This window comes from Salvelinus alpinus, chromosome 11 (assembly GCF_045679555.1).
Source record: "Salvelinus alpinus chromosome 11, SLU_Salpinus.1, whole genome shotgun sequence".
NCBI lineage: Eukaryota > Metazoa > Chordata > Actinopteri > Salmoniformes > Salmonidae > Salvelinus > Salvelinus alpinus.
In genome coordinates, this window is record NC_092096.1 from 28,757,754 (window position 1) to 28,773,073 (window position 15,320).

Below are 15,320 nucleotides of genomic sequence, written 5' to 3' on the forward strand. Positions count from 1 at the left end.
TTAGAAATCTGAAGTTGATAGATGTGCTCCAGTTTTAGAGTAAATATTTGTATATACATATTTGTTAGCCTACACAATGCACTCTCGATTACTTGGGAACTGCATGGGTTGGTAGGTGTTGAATCGTTTTGTTACTACAATGTTTTACTACTTTGCTTAAAAGAAAAAACAATTATGGTTTAATCATTAAGGTTGAATGATTATTTTGTGGTGGTAGTCTTGACAGCAAAGACGCAGCACTTTATACACCCGTCCACCTTTCAACTGCATCTCTATGGCTAGCTGGAACGTTGATCGGCTGCGCTTGTATGTCATCCCCGGCAAACGTCAGATCCATTTAGGCCTAAAGAGGACTTCTCATTTCTATTTTTGGCTCTTAGCCAGACTACTTATCATGTTTTCCATGATTGTCATTGAGTGGATGGATGTAAGGGACAAATCAGGGCCTCGCGCTATACATACATGACAACGGCAAAGACACTCACGAACTACTCTATACATACGGGTTGCCTGCCACAATGTTACCAATGGGCAGATTCGATTATGCTGAACCGCGTCACGTCATTGGGCGAAAACGGGGAGGGAGGCGCTCCCTTCTCGAATTGAATAGTAATCTGCACCACTCGGTCATTTTGTCAACAAGGCATCGTCCACAAACATAAAAAAATGTATCCATAAAATGTTAGAATTTTCTAACTAGTTTTCATTGGAATGACATGCACATTTATCAAAAACAATCTATTTTTCATGAGTAAACACAGAATCGTAGTTATTAGCTACTATACGTGCTTAATTAGGCCTACGTCAATTTTGTTTTGAGCCGATTTCGCCCTGGCCTTTAAACGGGGCACCTGGTTCACGCCCGGGAGGCAGCCCGGTTCCAAATCGAATGCAATAAACTTTCAGCCGAAACGAAACACGCCTACACGGGCGCCCGGACGGGATGAATCGAACCCCTCAATGTTCCGGCATAGCGGACACGTCTGGGATTTCCGAGATTACCCACGACCCAACCCAAACAGGAAGTGTAAACACTTCTCACGTAACAGCAGCGCATGTGATAGCCCTTCTCTTCGACTCCTCGGCATTCACCACTTGGGACTCTGATACTGTTTTGCTCAGTTGGTTGGTGTGTGCACCAGGATAGTCGAGGCCATGGACTCGATCAGTTGTTCGATCTGCCTGGATCTACTGAAGGATCCAGTGACTATTCCCTGTGGACACAGCTACTGTAAAGGCTGTATCAAGGGATATTGGAGTCTTGATGACCAAAAGGGAATTCACAGCTGCCCCCAGTGCCGACAAACCTTCACCCCAAGACCTGCTCTGAACAGAAACATTCTGCTGGCTGAGTTGGTAGAGAAATTGAAGACAGATTTCAAAACGGTTCCCTCTGCTTCTTGTTTCTTTGGACCTGAAGATGTGAAGTATGATCGTGATGACTCAGCCGCAGCAGCAGAGAGGAAGGAGAAACAGGTAGGCCTAAGGATCTGGAACATTATACTGCCATCTATAATGTATTATATTTAGAGATCAGCTTCATTATTGCTGACTGTTTTGCCAGAAACTGGAAGAGCAGGAAATTCCAGCAAACTCCAAAGTTGAGCTGTTCCAGTGACACACACTCTGGGTTCAGTATCACATAATCCACAATTAGGTTCTTATTTGTAAATTCTCTATTCTGCTTCCAAATTGACTGATGATAGAGTCAAAAACCAACTCTGTTAGACAAAATAGGCTGTCACAACAAAAACACTTTAAAACAAACAAAGGATGGAGTAGATTACAGTAAACAGCAGGATGGGCCAGAACATCCAGACCGAATCCTCAAAAGTCAAAGGTCACTCATTTACATACACTGCAGAGGCATGAACTCTGAACTATTGTAACCTTTTTGTCTTGAAGGCACTCATTTATCATTTAATTTAGTCTAACTGATTTGTTTAGCATAATCATGTTTTTGCCATATGACAAGTGTAGTTCAATAACTATTTCCCCACTCAAAAACATAACTTGGTCGATTATGAAAACTGTTGTCATTTTGGTAGTCATTTGAAAATGTTATTCTCTACAGGGGCAGCTGAGGGAGAAACGGCAGCATGTCGGGCTGACAATCTGTGTGAGAGAGAAGGAGATGCAGGACATAAGACAGGCGTTGATGTCCCTTTCAGTGAGTATTTATTAACCATTTAGAGTATGTACATTTATTTTGCAAAAGGTTGAGTACTATTTCTAAACTAAAACCAGGGAGGAGCCTAATAGCACTGGGACACACTATAGGGAACAGATCGGTTGTCTGGGGTCTAGGCATAGAGAATGATAGAGGCCTCTAGTGGCCAAAAGGCCATATTAGCATGTAGAGGGCTTCTACCATTTTAATTTAGTCATCTGGGTGGGACTTCAAACTTCATTGGCTGATCCCTCCTGGTGACCTTGTTGGAGTCATGTCCAACCGGGTCATCAGGAGGGATCAGCCAATTATGAGGAAGAAAATGTACTATGTCAAAATGGAGACCGCCTCAATTGCGCTGGCCATGCTGTCACAGATGCTATAATGACACAATGCAAAGAGGAGTTATCTATCTATGGGTCTAGGTGAGTGCAGAGTGAATGTGCTGGTTAAAATGGCCCCCCTCCCTTCTCTCTTCTTCTCTCGTAACAGCTTTCAGCACAGGCAGCAGTGGAGCACTGTGAGCTGGTCTTTGCTGAGCTGATCCGCTCCATTGAGAGAAGGCGCTGGGAGGTGAAGGAGCTGATCAGCACCCACCAGAGGGCGTCAGTAAGCCAGACTGAAGGACTCCTGGTGCGAATGGAGCAGGAGATAGCTGAGCTGAAGAGGAGAGACAAGGAGCTGGAGCAGCTCGCACAAACAGAGGATAACATTAATTTCCTCAAGGTGACATCACTCTTTCTATCCACAGTGGCAGGGTGGTGTTCAGAGCTAGGCACGAAACTACCTGAGCTTGTTCAATAAGAATGTTTATTTTTGTTTCATAATATGTTCCCTGTTTGTGCCCATCGAACATGACCCAGGATTCCTTACTACTACACAACATATAACCTCTGAGCTCCAGAATTCTGCATATTTTCTTATTGTCTATTCTTCCTCCCTCTCTCTCTCTCGCTCGCTGTAGACATTCCAGTCTCTTTGTGTGGCTCCTGGATCTGAGCTCTTACCCTATATCACTGCCAACCAACACTTCTCCTTTGAGGAAGTGAAGAGCTCCATCTCTGGAATGATGGAGCGACTGGAGGATGTATTGAAGGAGGAAATGGTCCAGATACCTGGAAAAGGTAAGTGTTACAGATATAGTGAAGATAACCAAATATTTTTACTTTCTGTTAAATGCGTTGATTATAAATGAATACATCCATTTGTCTGCATATATACAATATAGTAACGGCTGTCTCCGAAGTCTATGTCCTCAGCCCAAGACCAGAATGTGAGTAATACACACACACACACACAATGAGTGAATATTTCATCTTGGTTTAATTTCGTATATATTTGTATTGAATGCTTCTTAATTAAACATGGATTACTCAATGTATCTCCCTACTCTATATAGTAATGGCTGCTGCTGAAGTACATTTTCATCATGAGCCCAAGACCAGAGTGGAGTTCTTGGAGAGTAAGTAATACCGTCACACACACACACACACACACAGACCTTATCACGAATGCATATTTCACCTTCATTAAATTTTTTCACTTTCTTAGACTACTGCCATCTCACGTTGGATCCCAACTCGGCATATCAACACCTGCGTCTGTCTGAGTGCAATAGAGAAGTGTCATGGAGTGACAAGGCTCTGTCTTATTCTGACCATCCAGACAGATTCACAGACCACTACCAGGTGTTGTGTAAAGAGGATCTGTCTGGAACCCACTACTGTGAGGTGGATAGGAGGGGGGAATGTGAGGTAGCCATCACATACAGAAGCATCAGCAGGAAAGGCGGATTGGAATGTTGCTTTGGTTCCAATGATCAGTCCTGGAGTTTGGTGTGTCGCAACTCGAGTTGTTCCTATTGGCACAATAAGAATAGGACTGATATCCCTGTCCCCTGCTCCACCAGAGTAGGAGTGTATCTGGACAGCAGGGCAGGGACTCTGGCCTTCTACAGCGTCTCGGATACAATGACCCTCCTCCACAGAGTCCAGACCACATTCACTGATGACCTCTGTGCTGGGTTTTGGGTTGGTCCTGGTTGTGGATCATCTGTGGCTCTGTGTTGACTGAACGTCATAGAATCAAGTGTATTTCAAATCAAATTGTATTTCTCAAATGCGCCGAATACAACAGGTGTAGGCTTTACTGTGCTTACTTACGAGCCCTTTCCCAACAATACCTAGTTAAAAAGTAGGAAAAAAATTAAGGAAACAGTAAGACAATAAAATGAGGAGGTTATATACAAGGAGTACCTGTAGCCTAGTAGTTAGTGTTGGACTAGTAACCGAAAGGTTGCAAGATCGAATCCCCGAGCTGACAAGGTACAAATCTGTCGTTCTGCCCCTGAACAAGGCAGTTAACCCACTGTTCCTAGGCCGTCATTGAAAATAAGAATTTGTTCTTAACTGACTTGCCTAGTTAAATAAAGGTAAAATAAATAAAAAAAACTGCCTCAATATGCAGGGGTACGAGGTAATATGTATATGTAGGGAAGGGTAAAAGTGACTAGGCAATCAGGATAGATAATAAACAGAGTAGCAGCAGTGTATGCGAAGAGTGTGAAAGTGTGTCTGTGTGAGTGTGTGGCATCAATATGCGTGTGTGTGTTGGAGTGTCAGTGTAGTATGTGTGAGTGTGTGGGTAGAGTCCAGTGAGAGCCAGTGTGCTATGCACAAGGGGGTCAATGAAAATAGTCCGGGTAGCCATTTGATTAATTGTTCAGCAGTCTTATGGCTTCGGGGTAGAAGCTGTTCAGGTGCCCTTTGGTCCCAGACTTGGCACTCCTGTACCTCTTGTTGTGTGGTAGCAGAGAGAACAGTCTATGACATGGGTGGCTGGAGTCTTTGAAAATGTTTAGGGCATTCCTCTGACACCGCCTGGTATAGAGATCCTGGATGGCAGGGAGCTCGGCCCCAGTGACAAATAGGAAGGAAATATAAGACCAATCACTTGGGAAAGTTGGAGGAAGTTGATTTGCTTAAGATCGTGACCTGGATGAAGGGAGTTGACCCTTCATTTAGGAGTCCCGCTGCGAAGCCGCTCTTTATCTACAATGTTTGATTCCAGCTTTACTAACGGGGAGAGGTGGGGCCATTGTTTTAAAGATTACAATAAATAAAATAAATCATTTTTGTTTGTAGTATCATTTCTAACTTGATAAAATAAAGAACAAAACTAAGTTCCTGAGAGGGGGGTTAGAGTTAGTATTGGGGAGTTGTTGTTTTGTTACGTGAGAAAAACCAGGAGATGGAATTTGGATGATTGATGTGGTGGGGAACAGCTCTAGATCCACTTACACTGTTGTAGTGCTTCCCCTCGACCCTGTTCCATCCCCTGTGTTTTTGTCTTGGTTTGGTTCAATCAATTAATCAAATGTGTTTATAAAGCCCTTTTTACATCAGCAGATGTCACAAAGTGCTATACAGAAACCCAGCCTAAAACCCCAAACAGCAAGCAATGCAGATGTTTGGGGTTGTTTGGGGTCACCTTGACCTTGTCAGTTGACTCTCTTTTTTAATTACATGGAATGCTTTTCGATAAAGAACAGGTTTTAGTAAGACCTTTTACTGAGAATAATACATTTGAATTTCTTACACCTCTTTGACCTGGAGGAAAATAAAATACATCCCAACTTGCAACCTGCAACCTTTAAAAAAATATATATATAAAAAAAAAATTTCTTCCGTTTATCCAATTGAGTAATGTTGACATTTGTGACCATTTAACCATGTACAATGTATTTAAACAGGCAACCAACAGGCAACCAATAGATGCCAAAGCTGACAGTACAGCGGATCTTCTGTAAAATAGATCTAATGAAACTGTAGGAGGACAGATGAAGATTAGAGTGGGGCTCTGTTTCTGCTGCTTGCCCAAGGTGGTTTCAGTCTCATGTCTGTAGTCCTTGGAGAGTCATGTGCCTGTGCAGCAGTAGCTACCTCTTGACTTTCATGCATCTAAGCAGTGATAACCCTGTTGTGGTGTGGAGTGTAGCTGCAGTGCGGTACTGCTGGAGGGGGGAGGCGCAGGGGGGCTGAGGGCCAAGGAACATCATTCCTCCTACACAGGGCTGACACACAACACACACAGAAACCATATGTTTACTGTACTCTGAGTAATGGTCATCCCACTCGGCACACACTGGTTAAATAAACATTGTTTCCACTTCATTTCAGTTAAATAAACATTGAATTTATATCTGTGCCCAGTGGGATGTTACTAACACTGACTTTGAATTGTCCCCTACTGAATCATATAGTTTCTCTATCCACAAAATTACCGGTTACATTGTTCAGTGTCAGCAGCAAAAAAAAAATTGCATGTGTAATATTTACATACCCCTGCTGATTGAACAGGCCCTCCCCCCACTCCAGTCCGCTGGGAACGTAGGGTGGCAGGTCTTCTGGCCTGGACTCCGGCTGCATGTGATGGTACACACATAGTTTGACTTTGAGAACCATACTATGATACACTTATCTCTCAAGTTCAATGTGTCACGCGTTCTAAATTCAATTAAGGAATCAGAAAAAAAAGGAATTAAATTCAATGACGGAGTAAGAGTTCTGACTTTAACTATGGAGGTCTGTACCGGTGTGTGGCCTTGCAGGGTTGCTCTGCGGCTGGGCCCGGAAGTCTAGCAGAGGGGAAGCAGGAAGGATGGTTTATGGATGAAGGGTTCTGGGACCACGGACTGTGGCACACCCTAAACACATGCTTCTTCCTGTAGGAAAATTAAACCACTAGCATTAAATAAATAGTATCACTTTATGTGATGCTTCAATCAATTCTTATTCTAATGGTACCTCAACAGAGCATGACTTGAATGTTTCATTTGAATACACAAATGACCTTTTAATCAGAAGAAAGGGTGTGTTGTCAGGGCAGTTGATCTCTGTAGCAGGGATGCTTTCCTCTTCACAGGACAAAGTGTCCTCTCTGCAGCTCTCCACGTTTTCATGATGCTCAGCCCAGGCCTGGTGTGGCTTTATCCCAGTACAGCGTGCAGGTGTGTACCATGCTATGGCCTAGCCACCCACCAGAGTATGCAGATCATCATATGTTATGTATACAGCACATTCAATGCTAACATACAAGTACTAACATATAGAGAGACTTGCAGGACATTTATTGTTTACAATAATTATGTGATAAAGGGCAAATAATGTAGTCCTGGATCAATTATATACTATCAGTCACTCAATCATCCTTCACCCCTCAGTGTTCTCACTTGGCCATTGTCTTTGCATAGGACTGTGGTGCACTCTGGTCCCAACATGATGCGCTCCAACCCAACCCAAAGGAAGTCCCCTGGCCTCGGTTTCTTCCTTCCAGAGGCTTCAGACCAAACCTTACAGTACAGTACAAACCACATTCAAAAATGAGTCGACTTCACAAAACCTCTGTCAAAGCATAAACCACCTCCTAGAATGATTGACTAAATGAGGCTTTTTTTGTAAACAAAAGATGACACTATGACAACCTATACCAATGTTCACTGAAAGATTAATGTCTGTGTTTTCATCACAGGCCTGCCGTAACAGAGCTAGCTGGCTGGAGGAGTGTTCTGGGAGGGAAGCGGAACTCTGCGATGGGACGTCCTGCTGGAGACGGAACCCCCCCGATGTCCTGCTCTCTCTGGGAGGAGTTCCCCAGCCTCACTAACAGACCCTGCAGCTGGACATCTGTGATCCGCACACTGCCTGAGGCACTATGGCACAGCGCCGCAGTCAACATCACTATCGTTTCCATCATCATCTCCATCATCATCCTCATCCTCTCCATCACCATCACCATCTTAATCATCATCATCACAGTAGGCCAGCACCACAGTCACCTTGGCATGACTTGACACTTTCCTACTCCCAAACTGATTGTGTTCAAGGGTCATACCTGGAGTATTCATGCCTGTGTTGCCTGGCTGTCTTTCACACACACTCGGTTTAGGTATTGAAAGCAGAAGAACAATGTATAGAAACTAAACCTATAGTTTGTTATAATATGACAGTACTTGACTTGTTGCCTGAATGTTTTAGTCTACTTCTCTATACCTATATTCAAATGTAAAAATACATACTGCTATCTACTCCCTGATGCAGTTTTCTGGAGTAGATGTCTGCAGCTGTAAAAGTTCTCTTCGCATGGGCCTGTCTTTGGGGATGGACCAGGTGGAAAACTTGAAACTTTGTTGTCACGCCCAGACCTTAGAGAGACGTTTTATTTCTCTATTTGGTTAGGTCAGGGTGTGATTAGGGTGGGCATTCTATGTTTCCTATTTCTTTGTTTTTGGCCGAGTGTGGTTCCCAATCAGAGGCAGCTGTCTTTGTCTCTGATTGGGAATCATACTTAGGTAGCCTTTTTCCCACCTGTGTTTTGTGGGTAGTTATTTTCTGTTTAGTCTCTGTTACGTGACAGAACTGTTCGCTTTTGTTTTGTTACTTTGTTTGAGTGTTTTTTGATAATAAATAAAATCATGAACACTTACCACGCTGCGCTTTGGTCCACTCCTTTCCGACGACAGGCGTTACATTTGTACACACATACAAATACACATACATCTTTATATGTTATGTGGCCAGTCTTTCCTACCTGGGGACCAATGCTGAAGTCCCATGGGTATCCCAGGACACCTTCCACATTGCCTGTGTGGAAGAGATTATATTCCATCTATATACTGAAATAGGTCTGCTACAGTAAAAACAAATCCTTGATAAGACAAACACTTCTCTCAAATACTGTATGTCAACTTGATTTAATGTGTATCAGTAAGGCCTAGTTCAGAAAGGCAACACCATGTGTCCGTTTAACCATTTAATTATATATTAGAAAAAAGTACAATGCATTGTCTTGGCATTGGGCTCTGCTCCTTCAGGGTAGCTCACTGCCAGAGTGAAGCGTCATATAAAGATGATCAAATAACTACAGGTAGTGAGCACGATATGCTATACCAAATCCCCTGAATGAAGAAACACAGAACCCTGGGATATCAGAAAACAGCAAGCATAGCGAGTAACAGCTAGTTATAGCAACAAGAGACACCAGCACATGCACATGCGACATCCGGCATCGAGGTAGCATGTGTAGAACTGGTCAGTTTACATGGACGGCATATAAGTAGAGTGCGAATCCAATTGATGCAATATTCTCTGATGTAACAGCTGGTGCGCAATGTGTAATGCTAAAGAAGTCTCGAGGTATTGTTCGCCTGAGGTAGAGTACCTTAGGATAAGCTGTAGACCACACTATCTACCAAGAGTTCTCATCTATATTATTCGTAGCCGTCTATTTACCACCACAAACCAACGCTGGCACTAAGACCGCACTCAACCAACTCTATAAGGCCATAAGCAAACAATAAAATGCTCATCCAGAAGCAGCGCTCCTAGTGGCCGGGGACTTTAATGCAGGCAAACTTAAATCAGTTTTTCCAAATTTTTACCAGCATGTCACATGTGCAACCAGAGGGAAAAAACTCTAGACCACCTTTACTCCACACACAGAGATGCATACAAAGCTCTACCACGCCCTCCATTTGGCAAATCTGACCATAATTCTATCCTCCTGTTTACAAGAAAAAACTAAAGCAGGAAATACCAGTGGCTCGCTCAATACGGAAGTGGTTGGATGATGCGGATGCTACGCTACAGGACTGTTTTGCTAGCACAGACTGGAATATGTTCTGGGATTCATCCAATGGCATTGAGGAGTATACCACCTCAGTCATCGGCTTCATCAATAAGTGCATCGACAACGTCGTCCCCACAGTGACCGTACATACCCCAACCAGAAGCCATGGATTACAGGCAACATCCGCATCAAGCTAAAGGCTAGAGCTGCCGCTTTCAAGAAGTGGGACACTAATCCGGACGCTTATAAGAAATCCCGCTATGCCCTCAGACGAACCATCAAACAAGCAAAGCATCAATACAGGATTAAGATTGGATTGGATTACCAGGACGTGTACCCAAAGCATGTGTGGACCAACTGGCAAGTGTCTTCACTGACATTTTCAACCTCTCCCTGACTGAGTCTGTAATACCTACATGTTTCAAGCAGACCACCATAGTCCCTGCGGCCAAAGAAGCGAAGGTAACCTGCCTAAATGATTACCGCCCCGTAGCACTCACGTCGGTAGCCATGAAGTGCTTGAAAGGCTGGTCATGGCTCACATCAACAGCATCCTCCCGGATACCCTAGACCAGGTATTCCCAAACTGGGGTACACGTACCCCCAGGGGTACGCACAATGCCATCAGGGGTACGCCAAATAAAATTGTGATTCACATAAAAACATATATTTAAAAAAATATATGTATTCTTAACATTTTCAAACAGTCCATTTATATTTTACAACTGGTCGGGGTTTTTTCTCGCCTGAGTAGCCTTGTTTCACTGCCAAAAATAAAATTAAACCATCTAGTGTTCAGCGAAATAACAACACAATGTCAAATACAGGTAGGCAAGTCAAATAAGTAACATCCAATCACATTAACCGTTACTCTCTCGCGGGAATTCCACTAACGGTCCGTATGTAGCCAAACGTAGCTGCTGCTCATTCTGTTTGCTCGAAAATTGATAAATGGTTAAAAAAAATGTATGCCCGCATCCATAGAGACACATACCAGCTCTACTGGTAGTACTGCTACTACCAACACTACTACACCTGCACCTGTCGACGACACAAGTTGTTCTGCTTCCACGAGCACATCCAATGTTAGAATCAGTAATTCTACATTTGTTGTTAGCCCAGCTAGCATGGACACAGACAGTTGGGAATCTGATGCAGCTGAAGAGCTACTGCCCCCTTACCTGGGAAAGCACCGAACAAGAGACAGGGACGTTGGACCATCGAAGAGGGACAAATATGATGAAAACTTAATTGATTTGGAGTTCACTTATATTGGGAGTAGTGCCTTTCCTCAGCCATAGTGTGTTATATGTGCCAAAGTACTATCTCACAACTCGATGAAACCATCAATCTTGCGCAGACATTTAGAAACGTCAATTTGAAAAATAAGTCAGGAGTTTTTTGAGCGAGAATTAAGACAATTTTCGAGTAGTAAGACATGTTTAAACGCAACAGATACCATTAATAACAAGGGGCTATAAGCATCTTATATGGTGAGCTACCGAGTGGCTAGGACAGGCAAGCCCCATAGTATTGTGGAGGACTTAATTCTTCCTGCTGCCGTGGATATGGCTGGGACAATGCTGGGGGAAAAGGCCAAAGAAACTATACAGACAATGCCTTCATCGAACAACACTGTTTCACGACGCATCAGTGACATGGCAGGAGATGTTTTGAAACAATTACTGCTTTGCATTCAAGCCAGTGAATTCTATGCATTACAGCTGGCAGGCCTGGCACAGCTCCTGGTATATGTCTGTTACGTTTATGGGGGGTCAATTAAGGAAGCCATCCTCTTCTGGAAACCAGGAAAAAAGGAGAGGATATTTTTAAAGTACTGGACAGCTAGCTATGTGACATTAAATGGACTTTGGTGGTCAAGATGTGTTGGTATCTGTACTGATGGCGCAAAAGCCATGACAGGGAGACATAGTGGAGTGGTAATGCGCGTGCAAGCAGTTGCTCCTGACGCCACTTGGGTACACTGCAGCATCCACCGAGAGGCTCTTGCTGCCAAGGGAATGCCTGACAGCTTGAAAGACGTTTTGGACACTACAGTAAAAATGGTTAACTTTCTTAAAGCAAGGCCCCTGAACACTCGTGTATTTTCTACATTATGCAATGATATGGGCAGCGACCATATAATGCTTTTACAATATACAGAAGTGCGCTGGTTATCAAGGGACAAAGTATTGACACGTTTTTTTAAAAATTGAGAGACGAGCTTAAAGTTTTCTTTACTGACCATCATTTCACTTGTCTGACCGCTTGCATGATGACGAGTTTCTCAAACGACTGGCCTATCTGGGTGATGTTTTTTCTCGCCTGAATGATCTGAATCTAGGATTATAGGGACTCTCCGCAACTATATTCAATGTGCGGGACAAAATTGAGGCTATGATTAAGAAGTTGGAGCTCTTCTCTGTCTGCATTAACAAGGACAACACACAGGTGTTTCCATCATTGTATGATTTTTTGTGTGCAAATTAACTCAAGCTTACGGACAATGTCAAATGTGATATGGCGAAGCACCTGAGTGAGTTGGGTGCGCAAGTACTTTCTGATATCTGAACAAGAGAGCCTCATCACAATTGCAACAAGCGGTTCTGAGAAAATTGAATTTAATCAGAAGCCACTGCCAGATTTCTGGATTGGGCTGGGCTCAGAGTATCCTGCCTTGGCAAATTGCACTGTTAAGACACTGATGCCCTTTAAACCACGTACCTATGTGAGAGTGGATTCTCGGCCCTCACTAGCATGAAAACTAAACACAGGCACAGACTGTGTGTGAAAAATGATTTAAGACTGAGACTCTCTCCAATACAACTCAACATTGCAGAGTTATGTACGCGCGTCCTTTCCAGCATAACCTTCTCATTAGCCTGTGGTGAGTTATTCACAATTTTTGATTAACAAATAAGGTTTTATATGTAAGATGGTTAAATAAAGAGCAAAATTATTGATTATTATTATATAATGATTTGTGCTCTGGTCCTATAAGAGCTCTTTGTCACTTCCCACGAGCCGGGTTGTGACAAAAACTCCCACTCATTCTTATGTTTAGTAAATGTATCGCATAGTGTGTGTGTGGCAGGCTTACAATGATGGCAAAAAAAACAAATTTGAGAGTGCGCTGACCCTGGTGCTAGAGGGGGTATGCAGCTGGAGGTTGAATGTTTGAAGGGGTACGGAACTATAAAAAGTTTGGGAACCACTGCCCTACACCCCCTCCAATTCGCATACCGCCCCAACAGATCCACAGATGACGCAATCCACACTGCCTTTCCCACCTGGACAAAAGGAACACTTATGTGAGAATGCTGTTCATTGACTACAGCTCAGTGTTCAACACCATAGTGCCCTCAAAGCTCATCACTAAGCTAAGGACCCTGGGACTAAACACCTTTCTCTGCAACTGGATCCTGGACTTACTGACGACGGGCTGTCTCCAGATGGTAAGGGTAGGCAACAAAACGTCTGCCACGCTGATCCTCAACACTGGGGCCCCTCAGAGGTGCGCACTTAATCCCATCCTGTACTTCCTGTTCACCCACGACTGCGTGGTCAAACAAGACTCCAACACCATCATTAAGTTTGTTGACGACACAACAGTGGTAGGCCTGATCACCGACAACGATGAGACAGCCTATAGGGAGGAGGTCAGAGACCTGGCAGTGTGATGCCAGGACAATAACCTCTCCCTCAATGTGATCAAGACAAAGGAGCTGATCGTGGACTACATTAAAGGGCTGGCCAAAAAGGCCCCCATTAACATCAACGGGGCTATAATAGAGTGGGTCGAGAGTTTCAAGTTCCTTGGTGTCCACATTACCAACAAATTATCATGGTCCAAACACACCAAGACAGTCGTGAAGAGGGCAAGACAAAACGTTTTCTCCCTCAGGAGACTAAAAAGATTTGGCATGGGTCCCCAGATCCTCAAAAAGTTCTACAGCTGCACCATCGAGAGCATCCTGACCGGTTGCATCACCGCCTGACCGGTTGCATCACCGCCTGGTATGGCAACTGCTCGGCATCTGACCGTAAGGCGCTACAGAGGGTAGTGCGTACGGCCCAGTACAAGCTTCCTACCATCCAGGACCTACAGTGGGGAGAACAAGTATTTGATACACTGCCGATTTTGCAGGTTTTCCTACTTACAAAGCATGTAGAGGTCTGTAATTTCTATCATGGGTACACTTCAACTATGAGAGACGGAATCTAAAACAAAAATCCAGAAAATCACATTGTATGATTTTTAAGTAATTAATTTGCATTTTATTGCATGACATAAGTATTTGATACATCAGAAAAGCAGATCTTAATATTTGGTACAGAAACCTTTGTTTGCAATTACAGAGATCATACGTTTCCTGTAGTTCTTGACCAGGTTTGCACACACTGCAGCAGGGATTTTGGCCCACTCCTCCATACAGATCTTCTCCAGATCCTTCAGGTTTCGGGGCTGTCGCGGGGCTATACGGACTTTCAGCTCCCTCCAAAGATTTTCTATTGGGTTCAGGTCTGGAGACTGGCTAGGCCACTCCAGGACCTTGAGATGCTTCTTACGGCGCCACTCCTTAGTTGCCCTGGCTGTGTGTTTCGGGTCGTTGTCATGCTGGAAGACCCAGCCACGACCCATCTTCAATGCTCTTACTGAGGGAAGGAGGTTGTTGGCCAAGATCTCGCGATACATGGCCCCATCCATCCTCCCCTCAATACAGTTGAAGTCAGAAGTTCACATACACCTCAGCCAAATACATTTATACTCAGTTTCACAATTCCTGACATTTAATCCAAGTAAAAATTCCCTGTTTTAGGTCAGTTTTGATCACAACTTTATTTTAAGAATGTGAAATGTCAAAATAATAGTAGAGAGAATGATTTATTTCAGCTTTTATTTCTTTCATCACATTCCCAGTGGGTCAGAAGTTTACATACACTCAATTCATATTTGGTAGCATTGCCTTTAAATTGTTTAACTTGGGTCAAACGTTTCGGGTAGCCTTCCACAAGCTTCCCACAATAAGTTTGGTGAATTTGGCCCATTCCTCCTGACAGAGCTGGTGTAACTGAGTCAGGTTTGTAGGCCTCCTTGCTCACACATGCTTTTTCAGTTCTGCCCACAAAATTTCTTTAGGATTGAGGTCAGGGTTTTGTGATGGCCACTCCAATACCTTGACGTTGTTGTCCTTAAGCCATTTGCAACAACTTTGGAAGTATGCTTGGGGGTTTTTGTCCATTTGGAAGACCCATTTGGGACCAAGCTTCAACTTCCTGACTGATGTCTTGAGATGTGGCTTCAATATATCCACATCATTGTCCATCCTCATGATGCCATCTATTTTGTGAAGTGCACCAGTCCCTCCTGCAGCAAAGCACCCCCACAACATGATGCTGCCACCCCCGTGCTTCACGGTTGGGATGGTGTTCTTCGGCTTGCAAGCCTCCCCCTTTTTCCTCCAAACATAACGATGGTCATTATGGCCAAACAGTTCTATTTGTTTCATCAGACCAGAGGACA

General features: G+C 43.7%; 2 protein-coding genes across 3 annotated transcripts; one reads left to right on the forward strand and one right to left on the reverse strand.

Moving 5' to 3' along the window:
• Positions 1-909: 909 nt before the first annotated feature.
• Positions 910-5,302, forward strand: LOC139533868 (tripartite motif-containing protein 16-like protein). Of its 2 annotated transcripts, none has more exons than XM_071332319.1 (7): positions 910-1,476; positions 2,075-2,170; positions 2,663-2,896; positions 3,135-3,294; positions 3,417-3,443; positions 3,570-3,632; positions 3,722-5,302. In XM_071332319.1, the coding sequence occupies exons 1-7, from the start codon at positions 1,156-1,158 to the stop codon at positions 4,237-4,239; spliced, it is 1,419 nt and encodes a 472-aa protein (XP_071188420.1). In that variant the 5' UTR covers positions 910-1,155; the 3' UTR covers positions 4,240-5,302. The 2 variants fall into 2 exon arrangements, with proteins under 2 accessions (XP_071188420.1, XP_071188419.1); XM_071332318.1 differs by having other exon boundaries at positions 914-1,476; positions 3,399-3,443.
• LOC139533872 (lamin tail domain-containing protein 1-like) lies at positions 4,782-11,830 on the reverse strand. Its single transcript, XM_071332324.1, has 5 exons — positions 7,401-11,830; positions 7,022-7,197; positions 6,762-6,893; positions 6,512-6,591; positions 4,782-6,242 (listed from the first exon to the last, which is right to left on the reverse strand). Exons 1-5 carry the CDS (start codon positions 7,542-7,544, stop codon positions 6,130-6,132), a joined length of 645 nt encoding a protein of 214 aa, XP_071188425.1. The 5' UTR covers positions 7,545-11,830; the 3' UTR covers positions 4,782-6,129.
• Positions 11,831-15,320: the final 3,490 nt, after the last annotated feature.